This window comes from Osmerus eperlanus, chromosome 6, assembly GCF_963692335.1.
Source record: "Osmerus eperlanus chromosome 6, fOsmEpe2.1, whole genome shotgun sequence".
Lineage (NCBI taxonomy): Eukaryota > Metazoa > Chordata > Actinopteri > Osmeriformes > Osmeridae > Osmerus > Osmerus eperlanus.
In genome coordinates, this window is record NC_085023.1 from 22,558,711 (window position 1) to 22,584,746 (window position 26,036).

The window sequence follows — 26,036 nt, forward strand, 5'->3', positions numbered from 1 at the left end:
TGCCTGTTGAGATGGACCCTGCTCATGCAGGGTCTTTTATTAAAAGGGTTAGTCTCATATGAGGCTGAGCGCAAACACACACAACACACTCTCACACACACACACACAACACACTCTCTCTCACACACACAGACACTGCCCCCAGCCCAGAGTTGGGAGCTATTAGCAGGCTGCTGGACCCCAAAGAGAACACACAAATGTGGCCTTACCTGTCTGCACCTCACAAACACCTGGAGTGTGTGTGCATGTGTTTGAAAGACACGTGAGGTAATGAGATCTCAGTATTTTAACAGGGTGTCCACGGATTCTTAAAAAGTCTTAAATACATTTTTTGGGCAATTTTAATTGTAATTCATAAATGTAGTAATCCATGTCATTTTAATGTGTTAACTGTCCATGGAAGCTTCAGGTATGTTATTCAGTTGATTATACTGAATTCCCCCCCCCCCCCTAGGCGGAGACCCCCCCAGATGGGCCAGACGTGGGCTATGGGTCATTCCACCAGCAGTACTGGCTGGACGGGAGCATCGTAGCGGTGGGCGTCATCGACATTCTGCCCACCTGCGTCTCCTCCGTCTACCTGTACTACCACCCCGACTTTGCCACGCTGTCTCTGGGCTCCTACTCTGCTCTCAGGTCAGCATCACCTCCTATCTCTCTCTCTCAGGTCAGCATCACCTCCTATCTCTCTCTCAGGTCAGCATCACCTCCTATCTCTCTCTCTCAGGTCAGCATCACCTCCTATCTCTCTCTCAGGTCAGCATCACCTCCTATCTCTCTCTCTCAGGTCAGCATCACCTCCTATCTCTCTCTCAGGTCAGCATCACCTCCTATCTCTCTCAGATCAGCATCACCTCCTATCTCTCTCAGGTCAGCATCACCTCCTATCTCTCTCTCAGGTCAGCATCACCTCCTATCTCTCTCAGGTCAGCATCACCTCCTATTTCTCTCTCTCAGGTCAGCATCACTTCCTATCTCTCTCTCAGGTCAGCATCACCTCCTATCTCTCTCAGGTCAGCATCACCTCCTATCTCTCTCAGGTCAGCATCACCTCCTATCTCTCTCTCTCAGGTCAGCATCACCTCCTATCTCTGTCTCTCAGGTCAGCATCACCTATCTCTATCTCTCAGGTCAGCATCACCTCCTATCTCTCTCTCTCTCTCTCAGGTCAGCATCACCTCCTATCTCTCTCTCTCTCAGGTCAGCATCACCTCCTATCTCTCTCAGGTCAGCATCACCTCCTATCTCTCTCAGGTCAGCATTACCTCCTATCTCTCTCTCTCTCAGGTCAGCATCACCTCCTATCTCTCTCTCTCTCAGGTCAGCATCACCTCCTATCTCTCTCTCTCTCAGGTCAGCATCACCTCCTATCTCTCTCTCTCTCAGGTCAGCATCACCTCCTATCTCTCTCTCTCTCAGGTCAGCATCACCTCCTATCTCTCTCAGGTCAGCATCACCTCCTATCTGTTTTTCTGTCTTTTCCCTCTCTTTTCTGATGATTGGTTTACCCAGTCTACACACACACACACATCTGGCACTTCCTGTAACCCAATAATGTGAGAAAGCCTTCTTAGGTTTAGTAACCCTAACCCAATAATGTGAGAAAGCCTTCTTCAAATATTTCTGCACAGATGTGTAAGTCTGGGTGATCTACTTGTGTGTGTGTTAGTAGAAGCTGTGTATGTGTGTGGTGAGAAAGGGGGGGGGGGGAGATGAGAGGGAGACAGGAGAAAGAAGGGAGAGAGGGGTGAGAGAGGATGAGGGATCAGAGGACATTATGCCTGAGGGGCTGTTGTCCAAAAGCAGCTGGTGTCTGGCATTGAATTGATTTTGTGCGTGGTGTGTGGCTTTTTGTTAGCTGTGGTCAGTTTGCAATCAAGATTGGAAATATATCGGCGCAATAAGTATTTTTGTCTGCCAATTTCCGGGCCTTCACTATCTGGATGTAGTTGTGTGTGTGTGTGTGTGTGTGTGTGTTTATTTGTCAGTGAGGGAGAGAATGCATGCTCAGCCTGTATTAAGGCCCCAGTCTTGGAACGTGTGTGTGTGTGTGCATTAATATGAGGCAGGCGGTGCGAGGAGCTGGATAATTGGCTTGTGTTGGAGTGTCAGATCGCTGAAGAGGGGATAATGGCAGCCTCAAGCTGCTGCCACGGGGGTGGGGGGGCTGGCCCCCTCGTGAATGGGCCCCTCACCTCTCCTGATCCCCTCATTCAGCCCCCAACCGGCCCTTTGTGGTCAGGGGATGGGAACCCAGGAACCTGGCAGCAAGCATATGACCTTCTAGCACCTCACCCTCTCCCCCTCCCTCTCCCTCTCCCCCACTCCCTCTCTCCCCTTCCCCCCTCCCTTTATAGTTCTCTCCCCCTCCCTCTCCTCCTCTCTCCCTGCCAAGCCCCTGCTTTGTACTTCTGCTTATTTTCCAGTGCATCTATTTTATTTAAGGCCTCTTTTTTTCCTCTGTTCCCTTCTCTGTCTTCTTAAGTGAAAGAAAAGGAACTCTCCCCCTCTCCTCCTCCCCCTCCCCCTTCTTTCACGCGGGCTGAAAGAAAGAAGGATGGGAGGAAGAGTGAGACAAAAGAGGAGGCGATTTAGTTATGGAAAAGTGAAGGAAACTGTGGAGAAGGGAGAGGGAGAACAGGCGCTGGTTAATAAAGGATGCAATTAAGGAAGGAACTAGAAATACAGACATGAACCGGGAGCTGCTGTATAAATCTCCCAGTGACAATGAAACTCTCTCTCTCTCATCAGCGCTGTTGTTTGGTCAGTGGTGCAGGAGAAGCAGATGTGTGTGCAGAGTTGGCAAAAGTACAGACATCCTTCACTCAAGTAGTACAGATACTCATGTTTAAAAACACTGGTGAAAGTGCTGACTAAATTGTTTCACTCAAGTTAAAGTAAAGAAGTGCCATTAGTACTACCTGTATGCCACTATAGACACAGCGCATTCGCCAGGAATCCTTTTTGACACCAAAAATGTTGAACATCTCCCTCATGTATGACCATGGGTGATCAGGAATGTCTCTATTCTCAGCTTTAAACAAAGTAAGCAGAGCACAGCGGAGCACAGTAGAGCACATCACAGTACAGTAGAGCACAGTAGAGCACAGTAGAGCACAGTAGAGCAGAGCACATCACAGTAGACTAGAGTACAGTAGAGCAGAGCACATCACAGTAGACTAGAGCACAGTAGAGCACAGTAGAGTACAGTAGAGCAGAGCACATCACAGTAGACTAGAGTACAGTAGAGCAGAGCACATCACAGTAGACTAGAGCACAGTAGAGCACAGTAGAGCAGAGCACAGCAGAGCACAGTAGAGCACAGTAGAGTACAGTAGAGCAGAGCACATCACAGTAGAGCAGAGCACAGTAGAGCACAGTAGAGCACAGTAGAGCACATCACAGTACAGTAGAGCACAGTAGAGCACAGTAGAGTACAGTAGAGCAGAGCACATCACAGTAGACTAGAGCACAGTAGAGCAGAGCACAGTAGAGCACAGTAGAGCACAGTAGAGCAGAGCACAGCAGAGCACAGTAGTCATGTACTCATTAATGATGCAAATGATTTTTTATTTATTTTTCTGTATTTTTTCAACCTTTCGAAACGTTTTTCACACACATAGGGATAGGAGATGAGTCTCCGGTTAGGGTTAGGGTTAGCGATAGGGATAGGGATAGGAGATGAGAGAGGAAGAGAACTGAGAACCCTAAAACAGGAAAGCAGAGCAGAGTACAGTACAGTAGAGTGAAGAACTCATCAATGATGCAAACTTTTCTTTTGATAAATCTTTGAGAAATTATTTTGTCAACTTTTAGAAACTTTTCAATGTTTTTTTTTCAACCTTTTAAAACATTTTAGAAATATATTTTTCAACCTCTCTAAACTAGTTTAGAAAGAAAAACATTCTAAACCTAAATCTAACTTTTTTAGAATTTGTTTTTGTTGAAATGCAGATCAGAGAAGCATAACAAAGTTAAGTATAGTAGAGTCCTCATCAAGTACTCCTCAATGATGCAAACTGTTTTTTAAATGTTTTTTCAAATATATATTTTTCTTGTTGCCTTCTTGCTCCATGGCAGCTTACATAGCGAGTAGCTTACATTTGGTGTGCGTGATAACCAGGAATTTTTAAAAGGCACGCACTGAGAAGAAAATATATTGATCATGCCACCAAATACTGATTCAAACTAAAGTAACAAGCCTGGCTTTAAAATGTAAGAAGTACAAAGTACAGATATTTGTGTAACAAATGTAAGGAATGAAAGTAAAAAGTTGTCAGAAAAAGAAATAGTTAAGTACTAATACTAGAAAAATCTATGTGTGTGTGTGAGTTGACCCGTCTGTGTATTACTTGTTGCATGGTTTGATTGACAATAAAGTTCACTTTGACTTTGACTTGGTCGGTGAGGAAGAGAAGTTCCAGCTGGTTTACAACCATACATGAACACTGCAGCTTTTCAGCTATGTGATTGTTGTTTTGCTGACCAAAGGAGCATTAGCCTATTAGATGGGTTATTCAGAAGCTAAACAAAATAATGGCTCTTGTTCTGGTAATAATTGTTGTTCCCGCCCCTCCAGGGAGATTGGCTTCACCAGGCAGCTCCAGCAGCAAGCCCCCAGGCTGCGGTACTATTACCTGGGCTTCTACATCCACTCCTGCCCCAAGATGCGCTACAAGGTACAGCCTCCACACAGCTTCTAGCCTCCACACAGCCTCTAGCCTCCACACAGCCTCTAGCCTCCACACAGCCTCTAGCCTCCACACAGCCCTAACCTCCACACAGCCCTAACCTCCACACAGCCCTAACCTCCACACAGCCCTAACCTCCACACAGCGTCTAGCCTCCACACAGCCTCTAGCCTCCACACAGCCTCTAGCCTCCACACAGCCCTAACCTCCACACAGCCCCAACCTCCACACAGCCCTAACCTCCACACAGCCTCTAGCCTTCACACAGCCCTAACCTCCACACAGCCCTAACCTCCATACAGCCCTAACCTCCACACAGCCCTAACCCCCACACAGCCCTAACCTCCACACAGCCCCAACCTCCATACAGCCCTAACCTCCACACAGCCTCTAGCCTCCACACAGCCCTAACCTCCACACAGCCCTAACCTCCACACAGCCCTAACCTCCATACAGCCCTAACCTCCACACAGCCCTAACCTCCATACAGCCCTAACCTCCACACAGCCCTAACCCCCACACAGCCCTAACCTCCACACAGCCCTAACCTCCACACAGACCCAACCTCCATACAGCCTCTAGCCTCCACACAGCCTCTAGCCTCCACACAGCCCTAACCTCCACACAGCCTCTAGCCTCCACACAGCCTCTAGCCTCCACACAGCCTCTAGCCTCCACACAGCCCCAACCTCCATACAGCCCTAACCTCCACACAGCCTCTAGCCTCCACACAGCCCTAACCCCCACACAGCCCTAACCCCCACACAGCCCGAACCTCCACACAGCCCTAACCTCCACACAGCCTCTAGCCTTCACACAGCCCTAACCTCCATACAGCCCTAACCTCCACACAGCCCTAACCCCCACACAGCCCTAACCTCCACACAGCCCTAACCTCCACACAGCCCTAACCTCCACACAGACCCAACCTCCATACAGCCTCTAGCCTCCACACAGCCTCTAGCCTCCACACAGCCCTAACCTCCACACAGCCTCTAGCCTCCACACAGCCTCTAGCCTCCACACAGCCTCTAGCCTCCACACAGCCCCAACCTCCATACAGCCCCAACCTCCATATAGCCTCTAGCATGCACACAGCCCCAACCTCCATGCAGTCTTCACATGACCAGGGCAAACCCCTGCTCCTCTCTTGGACGATACATCTACAGAGATGGAGGAGGAGATGGATAGAGAGAGATGGGAGTCGGGTGGCTGAGCGGTGAGGGAATCGGGCTAGTAATCTGAAGGTTGCCAGTTTGATTCCTGGCCGTGCCAAATTACGTTGTGTCCTTGGGCAAGGCACTTCACCCTACTTGCCTCGGGGGAATGTCCTATAGTTACTGTAAGTCACTCTGTAAAAAAAAACTCATTTAGCCTAATTTCAATAACTGTTGTCAGGAGACCAGAAGCAGAGTGGAGTATGAAACTAGCTTCTCTAACTTAGTCCGATATGTGAAACTTTAGTTGCAGATGAGGATACAGAGTTGTGTCTGAACATCTCTCTGTCCGGTGTGTGATCTCACCTCACTGAGAAGGTGTGCTGTTTTCTGAGTGTTTGGCCTCAGGCCTGTGGCTGCTCTCCCTACTGTCTCGTGTTTCCGTCCGAGGATAGCTGCTGGCACGCGGCGCTAGCCGGGGCCCTCCTGCCAAGTCACACCTCGGCCACGCTGCTCCATGTACTCTGGGTTCACACCTCCTTACACCACCAGGCTAGGACCAAGGCTGGGGCTAGGAGCAGGGTGGGGTGCTGGGGGCTAGGAGCAGGATGGGGTGCTGGGGGCTAGGAGCAGGGCTGGCGGCTAGGAGCAGGGCTGGGGGGCTAGGAGGGTCAGAACCTGAAGCAGGCCCTGGGAGCAGTGTCTGGGGCCTGGACTGGGGCTCAGAGCAGACCTTGGAACATTGCCAGGGCCTGGACTGGAGCCTGTCTTCTCAGATCTCTGCCTGGGACTGGAGCCATGGTGCTGGGCCAGGGCAGAGCATGGCCTGGCAAACTGATCCAGGATGTGACTTCCTGCCGGGGTCCTGCTAGCTGTATTCTGCTAGCTGTATTGTGCTAACTGGAGTCTGCTAGCTGTTGTCTGCTAGCTGGAGTCTGCTAGCTGGAGTCTGCTAGCTGGAGTCTGCTAGCTGGAGTCTGCTAGCTGGAGTCTGCTAGCTGGAGTCTGCTAGCTGGAGTCTGCTAGCTGGAGTCTGCTAGCTGGAGTCTGCTAGCTGGAGTCTGCTAACTGGAGTCTGCTAGCTGTTGTCTGCTAACTGGAGTCTGCTGGCTGTAGTCTGCTAGCTGGAGTCTGCTAGCTGTAGTCTGCTAACTGGAGTCTGCTAGCTGTTGTCTGCTAACTGGAGTCTGCTAGCTGTTGTCTGCTAACTGGAGTCTGCTGACTGTAGTCTGATAGCTGGAGTCTGCTAGCTGGAGTCTGCTAACTGTATTCTGCTAACTGGAGTCTGCTAGCTGGAGTCTGCTAGCTGGAGTCTGCTAGCTGGAGTCTGCTAGCTGGAGTCTGCTAGCTGTAATCTGATAACTGTAGTCTGCTAGTTTAGTGTGCTACAGCTAGTCTAAAACCGATGGATTCCTAAATATACAGCTCCTCAATTTTGTAACTGCCCATAGGTATGGAGAGGTGTGGAGAGTGTTGTGGACGTTGGCTAACCAGACTGATGGAAAAACACATGATGATGAAATGAACGAGCTGGGGTGAGGTGACGGCACTGGTCCATACAGCCTGAGCAGGGGATGAGAGATCAAACACTTGTTGTGAACATACACACACACACACTGCCTGTCGGTTAGGGAGAGACGGTTACATAAGTGGCTCTTACTCTTGTTGTTCTTGTTCTCTCTGAAAGACTGAGCCCAGGAAACCATTAAAGTTTCCACAGGGACCAAGAAAGGAAGAGTGAAAGAGGGAGGGAGGGACAGATGGAGAGAAAGGGGAGGGGCTAAATGTGCCAGATGAGAATCGGAGGTAGATAAAGGAGTATTTGTTGCTCAGTAGAACTGAACTAGCTGTGGCTCCAGCTGCACCACCCCAGTGCAGCTCTTCATCTGTGGTACACACACACTCATGTACACTCACTTATATACACTCACTTATATACACACACACACTCTCATATACACTCACTTATATACACACACACACACTCTCATATACACACACACACACTCATATACACACACACACACTCATATACACACACACACACTCATATACACGCACTTATACACACACACATTTGTACACACACCCATGCATCTACTGTACACACACACACGCACACCTGTGCAAAGACACACGTCCACATATATGAGCTCACTAACCTGTGTCCCCTTCGGCTTCAGCCTGGAGATGTTAGGAGAGAGAGGGAGATCGAGGTAGATGGGTATGGTACTGAGTGTTCCAGTTCTCCTGTCCTTTGCCAAGGGCTCAGCACACACACACACACACTATGGTAGCACACACCCAGAGGAGCAGACATTTTAAAGGTTTATCTACGTTCTAAAACACTCAGTCCCCTTCTAGACCCTAACCCTTCTTTGTCTGTTATAAGCTTTTAGAAAGATGACCTGTGACTTTCCACTTTGTCTCATATTTTCTGTTTTGCAATCCTCCCTCCTGTGTTTCATCCCTCCATCCCTCTCTCTGTCTCCTTCTCTCTTTCCCTCTCTCTCTCCCTCCCTCCCTCCCTCCCTCCCTCCCTCCCTCCCTCCCTCCCTCCCTCCCTCCCTCCCTCCCTCCCTCCCTCCCTCCTCTCTCTCTCTCTCTCTCTCTCTCTCTCTCTCTCTCTCCCTGGAGCATCAGTGCCCACCCTAACCCTACAGGATTACAGTACCTTCTCCCCTCCTCTTTCTCTCTCCCCCCCCTCTCTCTGGTCATCAGGGCTGGAGGGCTGGTGATCAGGGCTGGAGGGCTGGTGATCAGGGCTGGAGGGCTGGTGATCAGGGCTGGAGGGCTGGTGATCAGTGCTGGGGGCCTTGTTACAGCCCTGTGCTGTGCCCATCAGACCTGAGATCAAACCAGGCAGGCCCATTTTCTGTGGAGTTTATAAGCTAACCCCCCACCCCTCCTCCCTCCCCCTCCTCACCCATGTGTGATTCAGGCAGGAGACCACCAATACAGTCTCATAGTAGAAACATTGTTTTAAGGTTTTTTTTATACTTTTCTGAAGTCTTTTATGCCTCATAATCACTTATCTGCCTCTGTGCCCTCTGTTGTGTTTTTAACAAATCATTAACAGCCCCTCCCCCTCAAGGGCTGCTGACAGGGGCAGGGGGCACCAGGTCAGGTCAGATGGTTGAGTCTTACTGGGAAGGGGGCAGTGAACAGAGCGGTGGGGGTGAAAGTGAGAGTGTAGAGGTGGTGATGGGGGGGGTTGCCTCAGCTGCCTCAGATAAGCAGCATCTAACGAACAGGAGACTGGAGCGGTAAGACTTGGACTTAGGCAGAGACTAGACCTGCTGCTGGTGCCCTCCTCCCCCTTCCTCCCCCTCCCTGAAAAGACCGGGGGAGATCTAGAGAGAGTGGAGCCCTGTGAGCTGATGCTATGAAACGCTGCCCTTGGTTGCTGGCTTTGTTGAAACGCGATCCTGTAAAAATATTTTCTCCTCATTAACCTGTCATCCTGGGAGCCGTGGGGGGGGGGGCTAGGGGGCGGGGGTTAGGGGCTGTTACCATCCTGGAGGTTTTATTAGTTTGAAGGTCGTTCTGTGGCGATGTGTTGAGGAGGAGCTTGTGTTCCCACTGGTTGAACAGCAGTGGTCAGTGTAACACTCCCCTCGACAGGACCAGGACACACACACACACAACTCACAGGGTGTGTTAGTGGTTTCTGTTGGAATGTGTGGTGCATTCGATGTACAGAAAGACATTGAGTTTGTTTGTTTAGGTGTGTGTGTGTGTGTGTGTGTGTGGGTGTGTGTGTGTGTGTGTGTGTGTGTGTGTGTGTGTGAGTGAGAGTGTTTACATATGTCAGTCAGCAGTTTGGGGCCCTCAGCCTTCTCTGTGGAGAAGTTGTGTGTTTAAGACCTGGGGGAACATCAGGGGCTGGGGGTGTGTGGGGGTGAGAGGAGGACACATGTCAGAACTAGTAGATTATGTTTATTGCTCTTTCACTTGAGTACGTGAATGTGACCCTGGGTCAGAAAGCTGGTCCGGGTCTTGGATGGGTCTGGAGCCCTGGACTTCTCTACCCTGAAGCCTGGAGCCCTGAAGCCCTCCACCCTGGACCCTTCTACCCTGGACCCTTCTACCCTGGACTCCTCTACCCTGGACTCCTCTACCCTGGACTCATCTACCCTGGAGCCTTCTCCCCTGGACTCCTCTACCCTGGACTCCTCTACCCTGGACTCATCCACCCTGGACCCTTCTACCCTGGACCCTTCTACCCTGGACTCCTCTACCCTGGACTCCTCTACCCTGGACTCATCTACCCTGGAGCCTTCTCCCCTGGACTCCTCTACCCTGGACTCATCTACCCTGGAGCCTTCTCCCCTGGACTCCTCTACCCTGGAGCCTTCTCCCCTGGACGGTTCAGCTAGGAAGAGATTACTGCAGTGCCTTCTAAAAGTCACACGGCTCACAGCTCCACTGAAGCTCTGATCTGGATCTCGACAAACCCAGAGAGGCTTGTGTTGGAAAAGGGTGGATTGTGACACACGCGCACATGCACACACACACACACCACACACAAACACACACACACACACAGTGGGGAGATATGATCTGCAGGAAATCAACAGCAGATGTTGATGAAATGGGGGGGCAGTTCCCTCTCAAGCCCAGAGACACTCTCTCCTCCCCTAGGTGGTTAGGTTAGTGTAGTCTCTAGTAAGCCAGGGTTAGGGTAGTATAGTCTCTAGTAAGCCAGGGTTAGGGTAGTGTAGTCTCTAGTAAGCCAGGGTTAGGGTAGTGTAGTCTCTAGTAAGCCAGGGTTAGGGTAGTATAGTCTCTAGTAAGCCAGGGTTAGGGTAGTGTATTCTCTAGTAAGCCAGGGTTAGGGTAGTGTAGTCTCTAGTAAGCCAGGGTTAGGGTAGTGTAGTCTCTAGTAAGCCAGGGTTAGGGTAGTATAGTCTCTAGTAAGCCAGGGTTAGGGTAGTGTAGTCTCTAGTAAGCCAGGGTTAGGGTAGTGTAGTCTCTAGTAAGCCAGGGTTAGGGTAGTATAGTCTCTAGTAAGCCAGGGTTAGGGTAGTGTAGTCTCTAGTAAGCCAGGGTTAGGGTAGTGTAGTCTCTAGTAAGCCAGGGTTAGGGTAGTGTTTTCTCTAGTAAGCCAGGGTTAGGGTAGTGTATTCTCTAGTATGCCAGGGTTAGGGTAGTGTAGTGTAGTCTCTAATAAGACAGGGTTAGGGTAGTGTAGTCTCTAGTAAGCTAGGGTTAGGGTAGCGTAGTTTCTAGTAAGCCAGGGTTAGGGTAGTGTAGTCTGTAGTAAGCCAGTGTTAGGGTAGTATTTCTTTCTGTTTTTTTGCCAAGTCTTCATCGCTCCTTCTCCTCCCCCAGGGCAGTAGACCGTCTGTCTGATAGGTCCTATCACTACCTGTCTGTCTGATAGGTCCTATCACTACCTGTCTGTCTGATAGGTCCTATCACTACCTAGGTCCCATCACTACCTGTCTGTCTGACAGGTGTTTAAGGTCGCCATAGTGACGGATTGGAACGGCATTGTGACGTCAGGCCGGACAGTTTTGGGCGTGACATTCCCATCATGGCTTCATAGTGCTCCTGCCTGAGGAATGGAGAGACCTGTTCTTACATGCTGCTCTCTCTGTTTCTCCCCTCCCCCTTTCTCTCATTCTGTTTCTCTTCCTTCTCATCCCCCTCTCCTCCTCCTCGCTCTGCATGGCAGTGTTCTGCTGGTACATAAAAAGTGTGGCACGAGGCTAATCACTCCATCTACACCTCCATATGTGTGTGTGTGTGTGTGGTGATGGAGGAGTCTATAGAGCCTCTGTGGACTGTGAAACTGTAGGTGAGTTGGGGGATGTCTGTCCGAGGTGCATCCCTCCTCCGCTCCACCCCTCCTCCGCTCCACCCCCCTGCTCCTCTTGTATGTGTCTGTTCCCAGAGAGTAGTACAGTAGGAGGAGGGGTGTGGAAACAGGCTGCATAGTTTCCACTCAGGCCCATTGACAGACATAGCACACCCAGCTGAGCCCTCACTACACCCACTACCCCACCTCCCTCACTACACCTAGGTTAGGGTTAGGGGTGAGGGGTTGAATGGAAGTGAATGGTTGGGCCCCACTCAGTCCTGTTATCATCTCCAGAGCTCTGATAACACAGCCCTCATAAATCCACGCTCCTCTCTCCCTCCCCATCCCTCCTCCCGCCCCCCCTCCCTCCCTCCTCTCCCTAATCCCGCCCCCCCTCCATCCTCCCGACACCCCTCCCTGCCTCCTCTCCTTCCTCCTGCCCTCCCTCCTCTCTCTCCCTCCTCTCTCTCCTCCCTTCTCTCCCTCCCCTTCTCTCCCTCATCTCCCTCGCTGTCTTCATCTCTTTGTTTGGATCTGTCCTCCTTCACAGCTCAGTGTATACAGTACTTGCTGTCTGCCTTGGTGTTGATGACTAACACTCTCCCCATTCTGCCCCCCCCAGGGCCAGTACCTGCCTGCAGACCTACTGTGCCCGGAGACGTATGTGTGGGTTCCTATGGAGCGCTGCCTTCCCCTGCTGGAGCAGACCCTGTACTCACGCTTCCACCTGGACCCAGACGCAGGTCACACACACACACACACACATATATACACAGGGTGATGGTGGACATGCTGTTCTAGTTCAGCTGCAACCCTACCCAGCATGCCCTGCGTGGGGGCAGTGCCTGTTGGGGTTAAGCCCATCCCCTTAGTCCTGACCCTCGCCCGCCCAGAGCAGCCCTCTATCCACCCGACCCCTGACCCTGATAGGCGGTGACCTCACAGCAGCGTGTCATCGGTCGTCCGGTGGTCCTGGGGGGGTCTGGGTTGGAGCGGATGTTTGGACTGTCAGACTAGGGGCTGGTCTGGTCAGTGTTACTCTGTCAGGGACGAGGGGGACCGCTGCTGCATGTTCTCCCTCTGACAGACCTCTCACCGGGGGAGGGACAATCATCTTCTTGTTGGTGATGGACTGACAGGAATATCACTTTTGTTGCTCAATCTGGTGCCAACAGCAGTCTACACACACATCACTACACCCACAGATGTAAACACACTATTCCAACCGAACAGACATGCTTGACCCTGACCTCTGACCTCCCCGTTTGGCTCAGCTGGGGAGCACATATGGACATGTGAGCTGGAACAGAGATGAAGGAATTCTACAATCTTTTCTACCAATCACATCCTCCCTTTCCTCCCTAGCCTCCCTTTCCTCCCCAGCCTCTGTTTGGTGTCCTTCAAGCTAGACTGGGCTGGTGAACGGTGTGTCTGAAGGCTGATTAGGACGACAAACATCATGAATCTATGAACACATTATGATGTGTTACTCTGGCCTTATCTTACCGTGTGTATGTGTGTGTCTGTCCAGGTGATGCGCGGGTGCTGAAGGATGTGGGCAGGGCCCTGGTCCTCTATAAGAGGAGCATCATGCTCTACTCTGCCTACAGCCGTAAGCGCCGGGGCTGCTGTGACGAGGCGGAGGTGGAGCAGTACGCAGCGCTGGTGGGACAGACCTGTGCTGAGAGGATGCTGCTGTACCGTGCCTAGCAACACAGCCACTCCCTCCTCTTCCACCTATACAACCCCTCTCTCTCTGTCTGAGTGTCTCTGTCTCTCTGTCTCTCTCTCTGTCTCTCTCTCTCTCTGTCTGAGTGTCTCTCTGTCTCTCTCTGTCTGTCTCTCTCTCTCTGTCTCTCTCTCTGTCTCTGTGTGTGTGTCTGTGTGTGTGTGCTGCTTCACTCTAAAGCCTCACCCAGCTTAGCTCTCCACATATAGGCCCAACCATGTATGTACCATGTATGTGTGCATGTTACTCACCTGTCAGTCTGTGCACCTTGTCTCTAAATCAGCAGTGTTCTATCTGTCACATGTTCCAAGGAAGACTCCCGACTCAGTTTCAGGGAACACTTCCTACCAGTGGAATGTTGATTTGAAACATTCATAGTATTGCATTTATGACTTCATTATAATCCTGCTGCTGCAGTCCCTGTGAGTGACTCTGCAGTCCCTGATCTGGACTCATCAAGATGGAGCTGCCATGCCACCAAAACCATGCACAAAAAACTACATGATCTCGTTGATTTGTGAATAACAAACCTTGTATGTTTGTTTGTATTCTTGTTTCTGGGTTTCACATATAGAGCTTTATTTGTGGTTTGTTTTATTATCCATAATTTTCTTTTTGTTTCAACAAATAAAATAACTGAGATCCAGCTTCAGTCTGCTGCCTCATCATGCAGCTTCATGAATACACACACACACACACACACCAAGCCACACACACACCAAGCCACACACACACACCAAGCCACACACACACACCAAGCCACACACACACCAAGCCACACACACACACCAAGCCACACACACACACCAAGCCACACACACACACCAAGCCACACACACACACCAAGCCACACACACCAAGCCACACACACACACACACCAAGCCACACACACACCAAGCCACACACACACACCAAGCCACGCACACACACCAAGCCACACACACACCAAGCCACACACACACACCAAGCCACACACACACACCAAGCCACACACACACACCAAGCCACACACACACACACCAAGCCACACACACACACACCAAGCCACACACACACACCAAGCCACACACACACCAAGCCACGCACACCAAGCCACACACGCACACCAAGCCACACACGCACACCAAGCCACACACGCACACCAAGCCACACACACACACCAAGCCACACACACACACCAAGCCACACACACACCAAGCCACACACACACACCAAGCCACACACACACACCAAGCCACACACCAAGCCACACACACACCAAGCCACACACACACACCAAGCCACACACACACAAAGTCAAAAGACATTGCATATTGTTCTCAGTACAACCCAAGTTCATTCTGGACAATTAGATTGTTGTGGCAAGGCAGGCAACAGCTCTGTAGTGTCGAGCGCTAACCCGAACAGTGTTCTAGCTCTCCAGAGCTATTGTGTTCAGACATGTCCTTCTGAATTTCGGTCATGATGGTCACTTTGTCAAAGCTCTTCCATGTCTAGATGTTGTATAAATCACCAGAATTCCTGTTGAGAGAACTCTCCCTGAAGGCTTCTCTTACCTGCTCCTGCTCATACTGCACATCTGCTCTGACACAACTCCACAACACGCTGATTAGTGATCGATAACAAGGGCTGTTCTGTTACATTTAGTCATTTAGCAGACGCTCTTATCCAGAGCGACTTACAGTGGTACAGGGACATTCCCCCGAGGCAAGTAGGGTGAAGTGCCTTGCCCAAGGACACAACGTCATTTTGCAGAGCCGGGAATCGAACCGGTAACCTTTAGATTACTAGCCCGACTCCCTAACCGCTCAGCCACCTGACTAACCCTGTTACTGACAGGAAACATGATCGAAGCTGTTAAGAGTCGAGTCTAACAGTCTGGACTGTTCAGCAATACAAGCTTGTTCTCCTGAATCTACAGTTGACTAGTTCCTGCTTACTCCAACTACAAGTTTAGTTTCCAGTTCACAGCTTTGGTTAAGAATGGTCCCATTATCACAATGTTACCCTCTAAACACTTCAGCATGGTGATGTGAGTGTGAGGCTGGTCTTGAGGTGGACAGATTGACCCAGAGGAAGGGAGAGGAACGAGGGATGACCACCAACAAAACTCAGCAAGGATTGTTCTTGCTCCGGCTTTAACTTATGGATATTCATCCCTCCATCAGCGTTGCCACAACCGCTGATGGAGGGAAAAAACTAAGAAGGAAATCAATCTACAGCCTCACTCTTTACAGAACAATCTAGTCCGTAAAGTAGAATAATATACACAGCCTATGCCTATTATGTGTATATTACTACTGCTGTTCATCAGTAGTATTTACAGAACGTTCACAGAGAAGGACAGGAAGATGCTAAGCCAGCGTATTTATGCTTTTGTTTAATCCAAAAATGTAAAATGTTGTGAAAATAAAATCTACACTTTAAAAAAGATGGAAGCTGCCCGGAGTTGGAATGTGGAGTTGCAGAGGGATGTGACATCACATGTGACATCACATCCTGGACCAAATGCACCAATGTCAGGTAAGCTGGAGCCTGCAGGTTGTTTGAACAGCCAGCTGAATAAAGAACTGTTCTTTCAATGGTTTCCTGTTCGTAAACAACTGTCAGCATGTCGTTTCATCTCTCTGCCCCCGTTTCTGAGTTTATCTTTCTGTATTCAGGATTTCTTTCAACAACTGCAGGGGCAGAATCTAAACACAGTACACAGTCTGTGTGTCTGTACAAACACTGTTTACTCTGAGTCTTGTACGTGTGGGCTGGTCACCTGCTTTGATTGGCTGCCGCCTCGGAGTAACGTGAATGTAGTGTTAGTTGTTATGGTGTTCTGGTGTTTCTGTGCATGCAAGCATATGTGTGTGTTGGAGCGTATGCCTGTGAGTGGATGTGTGTGTGTGCTGCTTCCCAGTGTGTTTGTGTGTTCTGGTGTTCCTCTGCCAGCGGAAGCTCCAGGCTGGAGGAAGTGCTGCACTGCTTTGTGATCCAAGCCCCCGGATCACAAAGCATCCTAACCCTACCCTAACCCGAGCCCTTTCTGATGGGGATTATCTGAGGGACGGGGGCGCCCACTCACACTGGGCCCCTGTCACACAGATTCAACACACCCTCACTGACCCTCCACTGTCCTGACTCTGTCTCCCTCTGTGTCTCTCCCTCAGTCTGTCACTCTCCCCCCCTCTCTCTCTCCCCCATCTCTCTATCCCCCTCTCTCTTTCTCTTCTCCCCCTCTCTCTTCCCCCTCTCTCTCTTCCCCCCTCTCTCTCTCTCCCCCCCTCTCTCTTCCCCCCTCTCTCTCTCCCCCCCTCTCTTTTTGACCCCTCTCTCTCCCCCCCTCTCTCTTCCCCCCTCTCTCTCTCTCCCCCCCTCTCTTTTTCCCAGTCTCTCTCCCCCCCTCTCTCTCTCCCCCTCACTCTCTCTCTCTCTCCCCTCTCTCTCTCCCCCCTCTGTCTCTCTCTCCTTCTCTTTCCCCCTCTGTCTCTCTCCCCCCTCTCTCTCTCCCCCCTCTGTCTCTCTCCCCCCTCTGTCTCTCTCTCCCCCTCTCTCTCCCCCCTCTGTCTCTCTCTCTTCTGTCTGACCCTCTCCCTGCTTGGATTTTAAAGCATCTCACCTTGTTTTTCTTGATTAGATGATTTAAGGGGGAATCCAGAAGATTTTTATTTGAATGTTATAAAATGTGAAAATCTTCAGTTCTTAATCAGTCAAGCAACCACTCAAAATAAACTTATTTTGTTATGGTCTCTCTAGACTTGGGGGAGAGACTCACTTGGTTGGCATAGTGACTCTTGCACAGTGGCTCCTTGGCAGTAAAATGGGCTCCACACATGTACCCCCCTCTGCCTCTGTCCCTCCTACAGCCCTCTCTCTCATCTCTTGGCCTGACTGTTTACTCTCTTTCTCTCTCAATCTCCTCTCTCTCTTCTCTTTCTCTTCTCTCTCTCTCAATCTCCTCTCTCTCACTCTCTCTCTCTCTGTCTGTCTGTTTGTCTCTCCGTCCCAGCAGCTGTATTCCCGCTGGTGTTGTCATCCTGATGGTTGTAGGAGTTAGGGGGGGAGGGGTCTTATCTCCCTCCTCTCCTACCTCCCCTCAACTCTATAAAAAACTCCACCTTCAGTTATGTACTCCGCTGGCTCTCCCCCTCCTCCCCTGCCTCTCCCACCTCCACCTCTCCCCCTCCTCCCCTGCCTCTCCCACCTCCACCTCTCCCCCTCCTCCCCTGCCTCTCCCACCTCCACCTCTCCCCCTCCTCCCCTGCCTCTCCCACCTCCACCACTCCCCCTCCTCCCCTGCCTCTCCCACCTCCACCTCTCCCCCTCCTCCCCTGCCTCTCCCACCTCCACCTCTCCCCCTCCTCCCCTGCCTCTCCCACCTCCACCACTCCCCCTCCTCCCCTGCCTCTCCCACCTCCACCACTCCCCCTCCTCCCCTGCCTCTCCCACCTCCACCACTCCCCCTCCTCCCCTGCCTCTCCCACCTCCACCAATTGTTTTCCAATATCTTCTGTTGTGTTTGCCTGCAGTGTGAATCAAAGGCAAACAGTAGGCTACTGCGCCCATGAAGTGTCGTTTAGGCAACAATTTGTATTTATAATACTATGTAAGTCCTTTGTTCAATTCATGCAGTAACTTGGACAAGTAACGCAAGTTACTTAAATAAGTAACTGTAATAATATTACTCAATGTCAAAAAGTACAATTTATATTACTTTGTTACTCACTTAAGTAATTATATTATGTAACGTGTTATATTACATAAAGTGTTACCCCCAACACTGCTCCTCCCCCCCCCAACCTCTCTCCCCCCTCTCCACCTATCCCCCTCCTCCCCTGCCTCTCCCACCAACTCCTCACACCCTAACCCAGCTAGAGGTGAGGCCCCTCTTCCCCCTCCTCCCTTCCCCACCAAGCCCATGAAACGAAGAGTCCATGTTTGCGTAGCTGTAAATCCTGCCCTCCTGAATGCCCCTGTTGTGTCGAAGGAGAGCTTGGCATCTCCACAGGAACTTGCTGTGTTTGAGGGGAGCTGGCCCTGAGAGAGCAGAAATGTCTCAACAATTAAGAGAATAAAAACAGTGATATTTACGGCTGCTCGGCCCGGTGGGGTGAGTTAGCTCCGGCAGTACAGTGAGGGATTCAGAACTTGTTTTTCTATTATGTTTTTTCACCTCCCGTCTCTTGTTGCTGTTTTAAACATATTTCTGTGTATCGCAAAGGTCCTGCGAATATAAACCATCATATAATTACCTCCATTGTAAAATCAACAAGCACAAAACTGTTCACTCGATTAAATTAGTAGATGCAGGTCTCTCTCTGCCTCTCTCTACTAGAGACAGGTCTCTCTCTGCCTCGTACTGCCTCTCTCTGCCTCTCTGCTAGTGAGCTTCTTCATTCACACCCCAGCTCATGTTGTAATCTCAGCTGGATCTCACATCTGTGCTGTAAAGACGACCATGTTACTACTGATACTAATAGACCATAATACCTTAATAAGCTGTTTTTCCAACAGTTCCTATTGTTCAGCTGATTGTGTTTCAGCTAAATCCTTTCACAGTGTGCTGCTTAATGGAATCATTCTGTTTGTTTCCACTACAAATGAGCAGAAATGAAAGGGCCTGATGAAGTGGGGATGTTTTGCTGCCAGCTGTGCACTAGTATCCTCCCTTTGGCCAGAGGAAATCCTACATATACTTCAGTAAAAAGTAGCCATTACTTCTACCTGTTTAGTGTCATGCTGGTAACTGGACCTCACATCATATTAATACATTAATACAAAAAGGCACTATAGCACATTTGCCAGGAATCCTTTTTTACACCGACAATTTTAAACATATCCCTCATGTATATATGACCATGATCAGGAATGTCTCTATTCTTAGTCATGTCGACATTATTAACTCCCTCTGTCTGTCTTTTTTTCCCCACACACAGTGAAAATAGGAGGCTAGAGAACAGAGATGAAAGCAGAGCAGAGTACAATAGAGTATAGTACAGTCCTCATCAAGTACTCATCAATGATGCAACCTTTTGATGCTATATTTTTTCAACCTTTGAAAACGAAAAAATAAATCTACCTTTTGAAACATTAGTTATTTTTTATTTATTTAACCTTTAGAAACCATTTTTTACAAAAATATTTTCAAAAAGAAAAAGCACCTTGTGAAAATGTTGTTCACATTCTTTTTTTCACAACCTTTTAGAAACCTTTTGGGTTTCAGGGCCCTCTCTTTTCATTGTCTGTGAGAAAACAAGTTTTTTTCAAAATAAATATTTAGGGTACAATATTTTTTTTTCCAAAACATTTCTTCCAAAACATTTCTTCCAAAACATTTCTTCCAAAACATTTCTTCCAAAATATTTTACCCGAAATATTTTTCTCTTTCTTTCTCTCTTTCTTTCTATCTTTCTTTCTCTCTTTCTTTCTCTATTTCTTTCTCTCTCTCTGTCTTTCTTTCTTTCTGTCTCTCTTTCTCTTGCTGTCTGTCTCTGTCTCTCTCTCTCTCCTCTTTAGCATGGAGATCCATTCCAGATTATCCACGCTCAGCCCAGACCTCTGCTCTCAGGCCCCTCCACGCTCAGCCCAGACCTCTGCTCTCAGGCCCCTCCACGCTCAGCCCAGACCTCTGCTCTCAGGCCCCTCCACGCTCAGCCCAGACCTCTGCTGTCAGGCCCCTCAGACCAGTCCAGTCTGCTCTGCGGGTGGTCATGGCATCCACATGTAGGGGCAGCAGCAGGGATAGGGGTAGGGGCAGGGATAGGGGTACGGGTATTTGTAGTTGAAGGGGTAGGGTGACTATTTGTTGGATGGAGGAAAGGAGAGGGGGAGGGAGAATAGGAAGTGAACTGAAGTCACTGACCAGCCTGGTCTGAGGAGGCTCCAGTTCCACACGCCTGGTGTTGTGTAACTGAGTTAGTAGTCCCAGCTTGGTGTTGTGTAACTGAGTTAGTATTCCCACCCTGGTGTTGTGTAACTGAGTTAGTAGTCCCAGCTTGGTGTTGTGTAGCTGAGTTAGTAGTCCCACCCTGGTGTTGTGTAACTGAGTTAGTAGTCCCACCCTGGTATTGTGTAACTGAGTTAGTAGTCCCAGCTTGGTGTTGTGTAACTGAGTTAGCAGTCCCAGCTTGGTGTTGTGTATTTGAGTTAGCAGTCCCACCCTGGTGTTGTGTAACTGAGTTAGTAGTCCCAGCTTGGTGTTGTGTATTTGAGTTAGCAGTCCCAGCTTGGTGTTGTGTATTTGAGTTAGCAGTCCCACCCTGGTGTTGTGTAACTGAGTTAGTAGTCCCAGCTTGGTGTTGTGTAACTGAGTTAGTAGTCCCACCCTGGTGTTGTGTAACTGAGTTAGTAGTCCCAGCTTGGTGTTGTGTAACTGAGTTAGTAGTCCCACCCTGGTGTTGTGTAACTGAGTTAGTAGTCCCAGCTTGGTGTTGTGTAACTGAGTTAGCAGTCCCAGCTTGGTGTTGTGTATTTGAGTTAGCAGTCCCACCCTGGTGTTGTGTAACTGAGTTAGTAGTCCCAGCTTGGTGTTGTGTAGCTGAGTTAGTAGTCCCACCCTGGTGTTGTGTAACTGAGTTAGTAGTCCCACCCTGGTGTTGTGTAACTGAGTTAGTAGTCCCAGCTTGGTGTTGTGTAACTGAGTTAGCAGTCCCAGCTTGGTGTTGTGTATTTGAGTTAGCAGTCCCACCCTGGTGTTGTGTAACTGAGTTAGTAGTCCCAGCCTGGTGTTGTGTAACTGAGTTAGCAGTCCCACCCTGGTGTTGTGTAACTGAGTTAGTAGTCCCAGCTTGGTGTTGTGTATTTGAGTTAGCAGTCCCACCCTGGTGTTGTGTAACTGAGTTAGTAGTCCCAGCTTGGTGTTGTGTAACTGAGTTAGCAGTCCCACCCTGGTGTTGTGTAACTGAGTTAGCAGTCCCACCCTGGTGTTGTGTAACTGAGTTAGTAGTCCCAGCTTGGTGTTGTGTAACTGAGTTAGTAGTCCCACCCTGGTGTTGTGTAACTGAGTTAGTAGTCCCAGCTTGGTGTTGTGTAACTGAGTTAGTAGTCCCACCCTGGTGTTGTGTAACTGAGTTAGTAGTCCCAGCTTGGTGTTGTGTAACTGAGTTAGCAGTCCCAGCTTGGTGTTGTGTATTTGAGTTAGCAGTCCCACCCTGGTGTTGTGTAACTGAGTTAGTAGTCCCAGCTTGGTGTTGTGTAACTGAGTTAGTAGTCCCACCCTGGTGTTGTGTAACTGAGTTAGTAGTCCCAGCTTGGTGTTGTGTAACTGAGTTAGTAGTCCCACCCTGGTGTTGTGTAACTGAGTTAGTAGTCCCAGCTTGGTGTTGTGTAACTGAGTTAGCAGTCCCAGCTTGGTGTTGTGTATTTGAGTTAGCAGTCCCACCCTGGTGTTGTGTAACTGAGTTAGTAGTCCCAGCTTGGTGTTGTGTAGCTGAGTTAGCAGTCCCACCCTGGTGTTGTGTAACTGAGTTAGCAGTCCCACCCTGGTGTTGTGTAACTGAGTTAGTAGTCCCAGCTTGGTGTTGTGTAACTGAGTTAGTAGTCCCACCCTGGTGTTGTGTAACTGAGTTAGTAGTCCCAGCTTGGTGTTGTGTAACTGAGTTAGTAGTCCCACCCTGGTGTTGTGTAACTGAGTTAGTAGTCCCAGCTTGGTGTTGTGTAACTGAGTTAGCAGTCCCAGCTTGGTGATGTGTATTTGAGTTAGCAGTCCCATCCTGGTGTTGTGTAACTGAGTTAGTATTCCCAGCTTGGTGAGGTCACAGCAATGCTGCACACTACACACCCCCTCCTCTGGTGAACTAGTAACACCCGCCACAAATCCCTATCTGGCCACAGGACTTGCTGAATGTGCAGAAAGTGCAGGAGGAGAGGGGGAGCTGAAGGAAACAGGGAGAATAGTGGGCTGCCATGCAAACTAAATGCAGGTTTTGTATATTTGAAGTCCATATTGAAAAAAAGGAAAGAATGGAGAGAAATCCACATTGCTGGCAGGGCGCTTGTTTCGTTTGGCTGTTAATCCCAGTACAGTTCCAGCCAATCATTATACAGGAATCCAGAAAAATGGGGGAAAATAAACTGCCTTGTGCTCCATCTCTCTCTCCCTCTCTTTCCCTGTCTTTCTCTCTCTCTTTCCATATCTTGCCCTCTGCCTCTCCCTGTCTCTCCTTCTCTCTCTCCCTCTCTCTTCCTCTCTCTCCTTCTCTCTTCCTCTCTCTCCCTCTCTCTCCCTCTCTCTCCCTCTCTCTCTCCCTCTCTCTCCCTCTCTCTCTTTCTCTCTGTGGTCAGGGTTCGTCTGTGGCCAGTGTGGAGCCTGGTGGTTTGGTGATCTAGGCCTCAAGCCTTCAGTAAACAGGAGCCCGGAGAGGGACTCTTCCTGCTGCAACCACATTACTAGAACCTCTTTACACAACACTAACCTAACCCTAGAACCCTCTAACCAAACCGTAGAACCCTGTAACCTAACCCTAAAATCCAAACCCGAAGCAGGGGGATCCACTTGTGGTCCCCTCCATCACCAGACCTTCAGCTGGGCCAGCAGGGGATAAAGGACTGGTCTGGGATAAAGGACTGGTCTGGGATAAAGGACTGGTCTGGGATAAAGGACTGGTCTGGGATAAAGGACTGGTCTGGGATAGATGGGGCTTTCTGGGCCACATGCTCACACAGCTCGAAGGTGTTCTCCCTCAGACACACACACACACACCTCACTGGCAGTAAAAGAAATAGTGAGTCCCTCCACCCCCCTGGTGTGAGGTCATGTCTCTCTACTTCGCCCTGTCTGAGGGGTACTCACTCTTAAACACACGTCCTGGTTTACACAGTTTCCTTAATTCACCAATTCGTCACCACCGTATATTAGGTCTCAACATTTAAATATTTAATATTCCTGTTCTCAAAGAAAAACACAGAAATTATCATATCAAGTCATCTCAGAAATTATTATCCAAAATAATCAACCAATAAATGCTCCTTGGGGATTTCCACAAAAGAACATTATTGAGTCTCTCAAACTATCCCCCTGCAGATGATATAGTCTCCCATCAGACAGCCCCCTCTCTCTCTCCCCCTCTCCCCTCCTCCCTTCTCCTCTCCTCTCCTCTCCCCTCTCTCTCTCTCTCCCCTCCTCCCCTCTCCTCCTCCCCTCTCCTCTTGCTTCTCAAATCCTCCTCTCCTCCTCTCCTCTCCTCTCCTCTCCTTCCTCCCCTCCTCTCCCCTCCTCTCTTCCTCTCTCCTCTCCACTACCTCAAGCCCCTCTCTCTCTCTCTCTCCTGTCACTGAGCAGGCACAAGTAAAGTGCAACTGTGCTGTAGTGACTGGAGCAGGGGAGAGGGGGGTTGGGGTAGTGGGGGGGAGGTACACGGAGGAGGGGATGGGGTGTTTGGGGGGAAGATATTTTGTTAGTCAAGAGAATGACAGGCAGGGTGGGGTGAAGAGGGTGCATTTTCTGTATGTGAGTTTGCAGAGGGTAAGGGTGGGTAAGAGGGTGTAGCAGCAGAGGGTAAGGTGGGGGTAAGAGGGTAGTAGCAGCAGAGGGTAAGGTGGGGGTAAGAGGGTGTAGCAGCAGAGGGTAAGGTGGGGGTAAAAGGGTGTAGCAGCAGAGGGTAAGGTGGGGGTAAGAGGGTTGTAGCAGCAGAGGGTAAGGTGGGGGTAAGAGGGTGTAGCAGCAGAGGGTAAGGTGGGGGTAAGAGAGGGTAAGGTGGGGGTAAGAGGGTAAGGTGGGGGTAAGAGGGTAAGGTGGGGGTAAGAGGGTAAGGTGGGGGTAAGGTGCGGGTAAGGTGGGGGTAAGAGGGTAAGGTGGGGGTAAGAGGGGGTAAGGTGGGGGTAAGAGGGTGTAGCAGCAGAGGGTAAGGTGGGGGTAAGAGGGTGTAGCAGCAGAGGGTAAGGTGGGGGTAAGAGGGGGTAAGGTGGGGGTAAGAGGGGGTAGAGGGAGGGAGAGAGCGAGGGAGAGAGCGAGGGAGAGAGGGAGGGGAGAGAGCGAGGGAGAGAGGGAGGGAGAGAGCGAGGGAGAGGAGCGAGGGTGAGAGGGAGGGAGAGAGGGAGGGAGAGAGGGAGGGAGAGAGCGAGGGAGAGAGGGAGGGAGAGAGCGGAGGGAGAGAGGGAGGAGAGAGCGAGGGAGAGAGCGAGGGAGAGAGGGAGGGAGAGAGCGAGGGAGAGAGGGAGGGAGAGAGCGAGGGATGAGAGCGAGGGAGAGAGGGAGGGAGAGAGCGAGGGAGAGAGGGGAGGGAGAGAGCGAGGGAGAAGAGCGAGGGAGAGAGCGAGGGAGAGAGCGAGGGAGAGAGGGAGGGAGAGAGGGAGGGAGAGAGCGAGGGAGAGATGAATGGAGAGAGCGAGGGAGAGAGGGAGGAGGGAGAAGCCTCCAGGATGAGGGAGAGAGAAGCAGATGTAGGGGCTCTATTGGGCTGTACTGGGGCTGTATTGGGGGCTGTACTGGGGCTGTACTGGGGGCTGTACTGGGGGCTGTACTGGGGCTGTACTGGGCTGTATTGGGGGCTGTACAGGGGCTGTACTGGGGCTGTATTGGGGCTGTTTTGGGGGCTGTACTGGGGCTGTACTGGGGCTGTATTGGGGCTGTACTGGGGCTGTACTGGGGCTGTATTGGGGCTGTATTGGGGGCTGTACTGGGGGCTGTACTGGGCTGTACTGGGGCTGTATTGGGGGCTGTACTGGGGCTGTACTGGGGCTGTACTGGGGCTGTACTGGGGCTGTATTGGGGCTGTATTGGGGGCTGTACTGGGGCTGTACTGAGCTGTACTGGGCTGTACTGGGGGCTGTACTGGGCTGTACTGGGGCTGTATTGGGGGCTGTACTGGGGCTGTACTGAGGCTGTACTGGGGCTGTACTGAGGCTGATTGGGGCTGTACTGAGGCTGTACTGGGGCTGTATTGGGGCTGTACTGGGGCTGTACTGAGGCTGTACTGGGGCTGTACTGGGGCTGTACTGGGGCTGTATTGGGGGCTGTACTGGGCTGTACTGGGGCTGTACTGGGGCTGTATTGTGGGCTGTACTGGGGCTGTACTGAGGGCTGTACTGGGGCTGTACTGAGGCTGTACTGGGGCTGTACTGGGGCTGTATGGGGGCAGTACTGGGGCTGTACTGGGGCTGTACTGGGGCTGTACTGAGGCTGTATTGGGGCTGTATTGGGGGCTGTACTGGGGCTGTACTGGGGCTGTACTGGGGCTGTACTGGGCTGTATTGGGGCTGTACTGGGGCTGTACTGGGGCTGTACTGGGGCTGTATGGGGGCTGTACTGGGGCTGTACTGGGGCTGTACTGGGCTGTACTGGGGCTGTACTGGGGCTGTACTGAGGCTGTACTGGGGCTGTACTGGGGCTGTACTGGCTGGCTGTACTGGGGCTGTATTGGGGGCTGTACTTGGGGCTGTACTGGGGCTGTATGGGGTTGGCTGTACTGGGGGCTGTACTGGGCTGTATTGGGACAGGTCCAGGCCTTCCCTGCGTCCTGGGGTGAGCATGCTCGCTCCCTGGGCTTATTTATGAGCTGGGCCCAACAAGGAGAGCACATGCCCCGAGTGCATTCCTACACACTCACACACACGCACACACACACAATGCTGATAAGGAGAAATGATGAAGAGATCTCTCATGATCTCATATCAGGATCTCATGCTGAGTGCACGATTACAAGCTGACTCTCATCACCAGCCTTCC

General features: G+C 50.7%; 1 protein-coding gene and 1 long non-coding RNA gene across 2 annotated transcripts in view; one reads left to right on the forward strand and one right to left on the reverse strand.

Annotated features, from left to right (window-relative positions):
* The window catches only part of LOC134022705 (arginyl-tRNA--protein transferase 1), a 41,626-nt gene extending 27,596 nt beyond the window's left edge, over nt 1–14,030 (forward strand). Inside the window, exons 9-12 of the mRNA XM_062464458.1 lie at nt 455–636; nt 4,580–4,679; nt 12,277–12,397; nt 13,186–14,030. Coding sequence (XP_062320442.1) covers nt 455–636; nt 4,580–4,679; nt 12,277–12,397; nt 13,186–13,364 — 582 coding nt within the window. The 3' untranslated portion in view covers nt 13,365–14,030. The remainder of the gene's footprint in view (nt 1–454; nt 637–4,579; nt 4,680–12,276; nt 12,398–13,185) is intronic.
* LOC134022707 (uncharacterized) overlaps nt 1–26,036 on the reverse strand; it is a 110,317-nt gene that overhangs the window by 70,576 nt on the left and 13,705 nt on the right. The window lies entirely within an intron of this gene.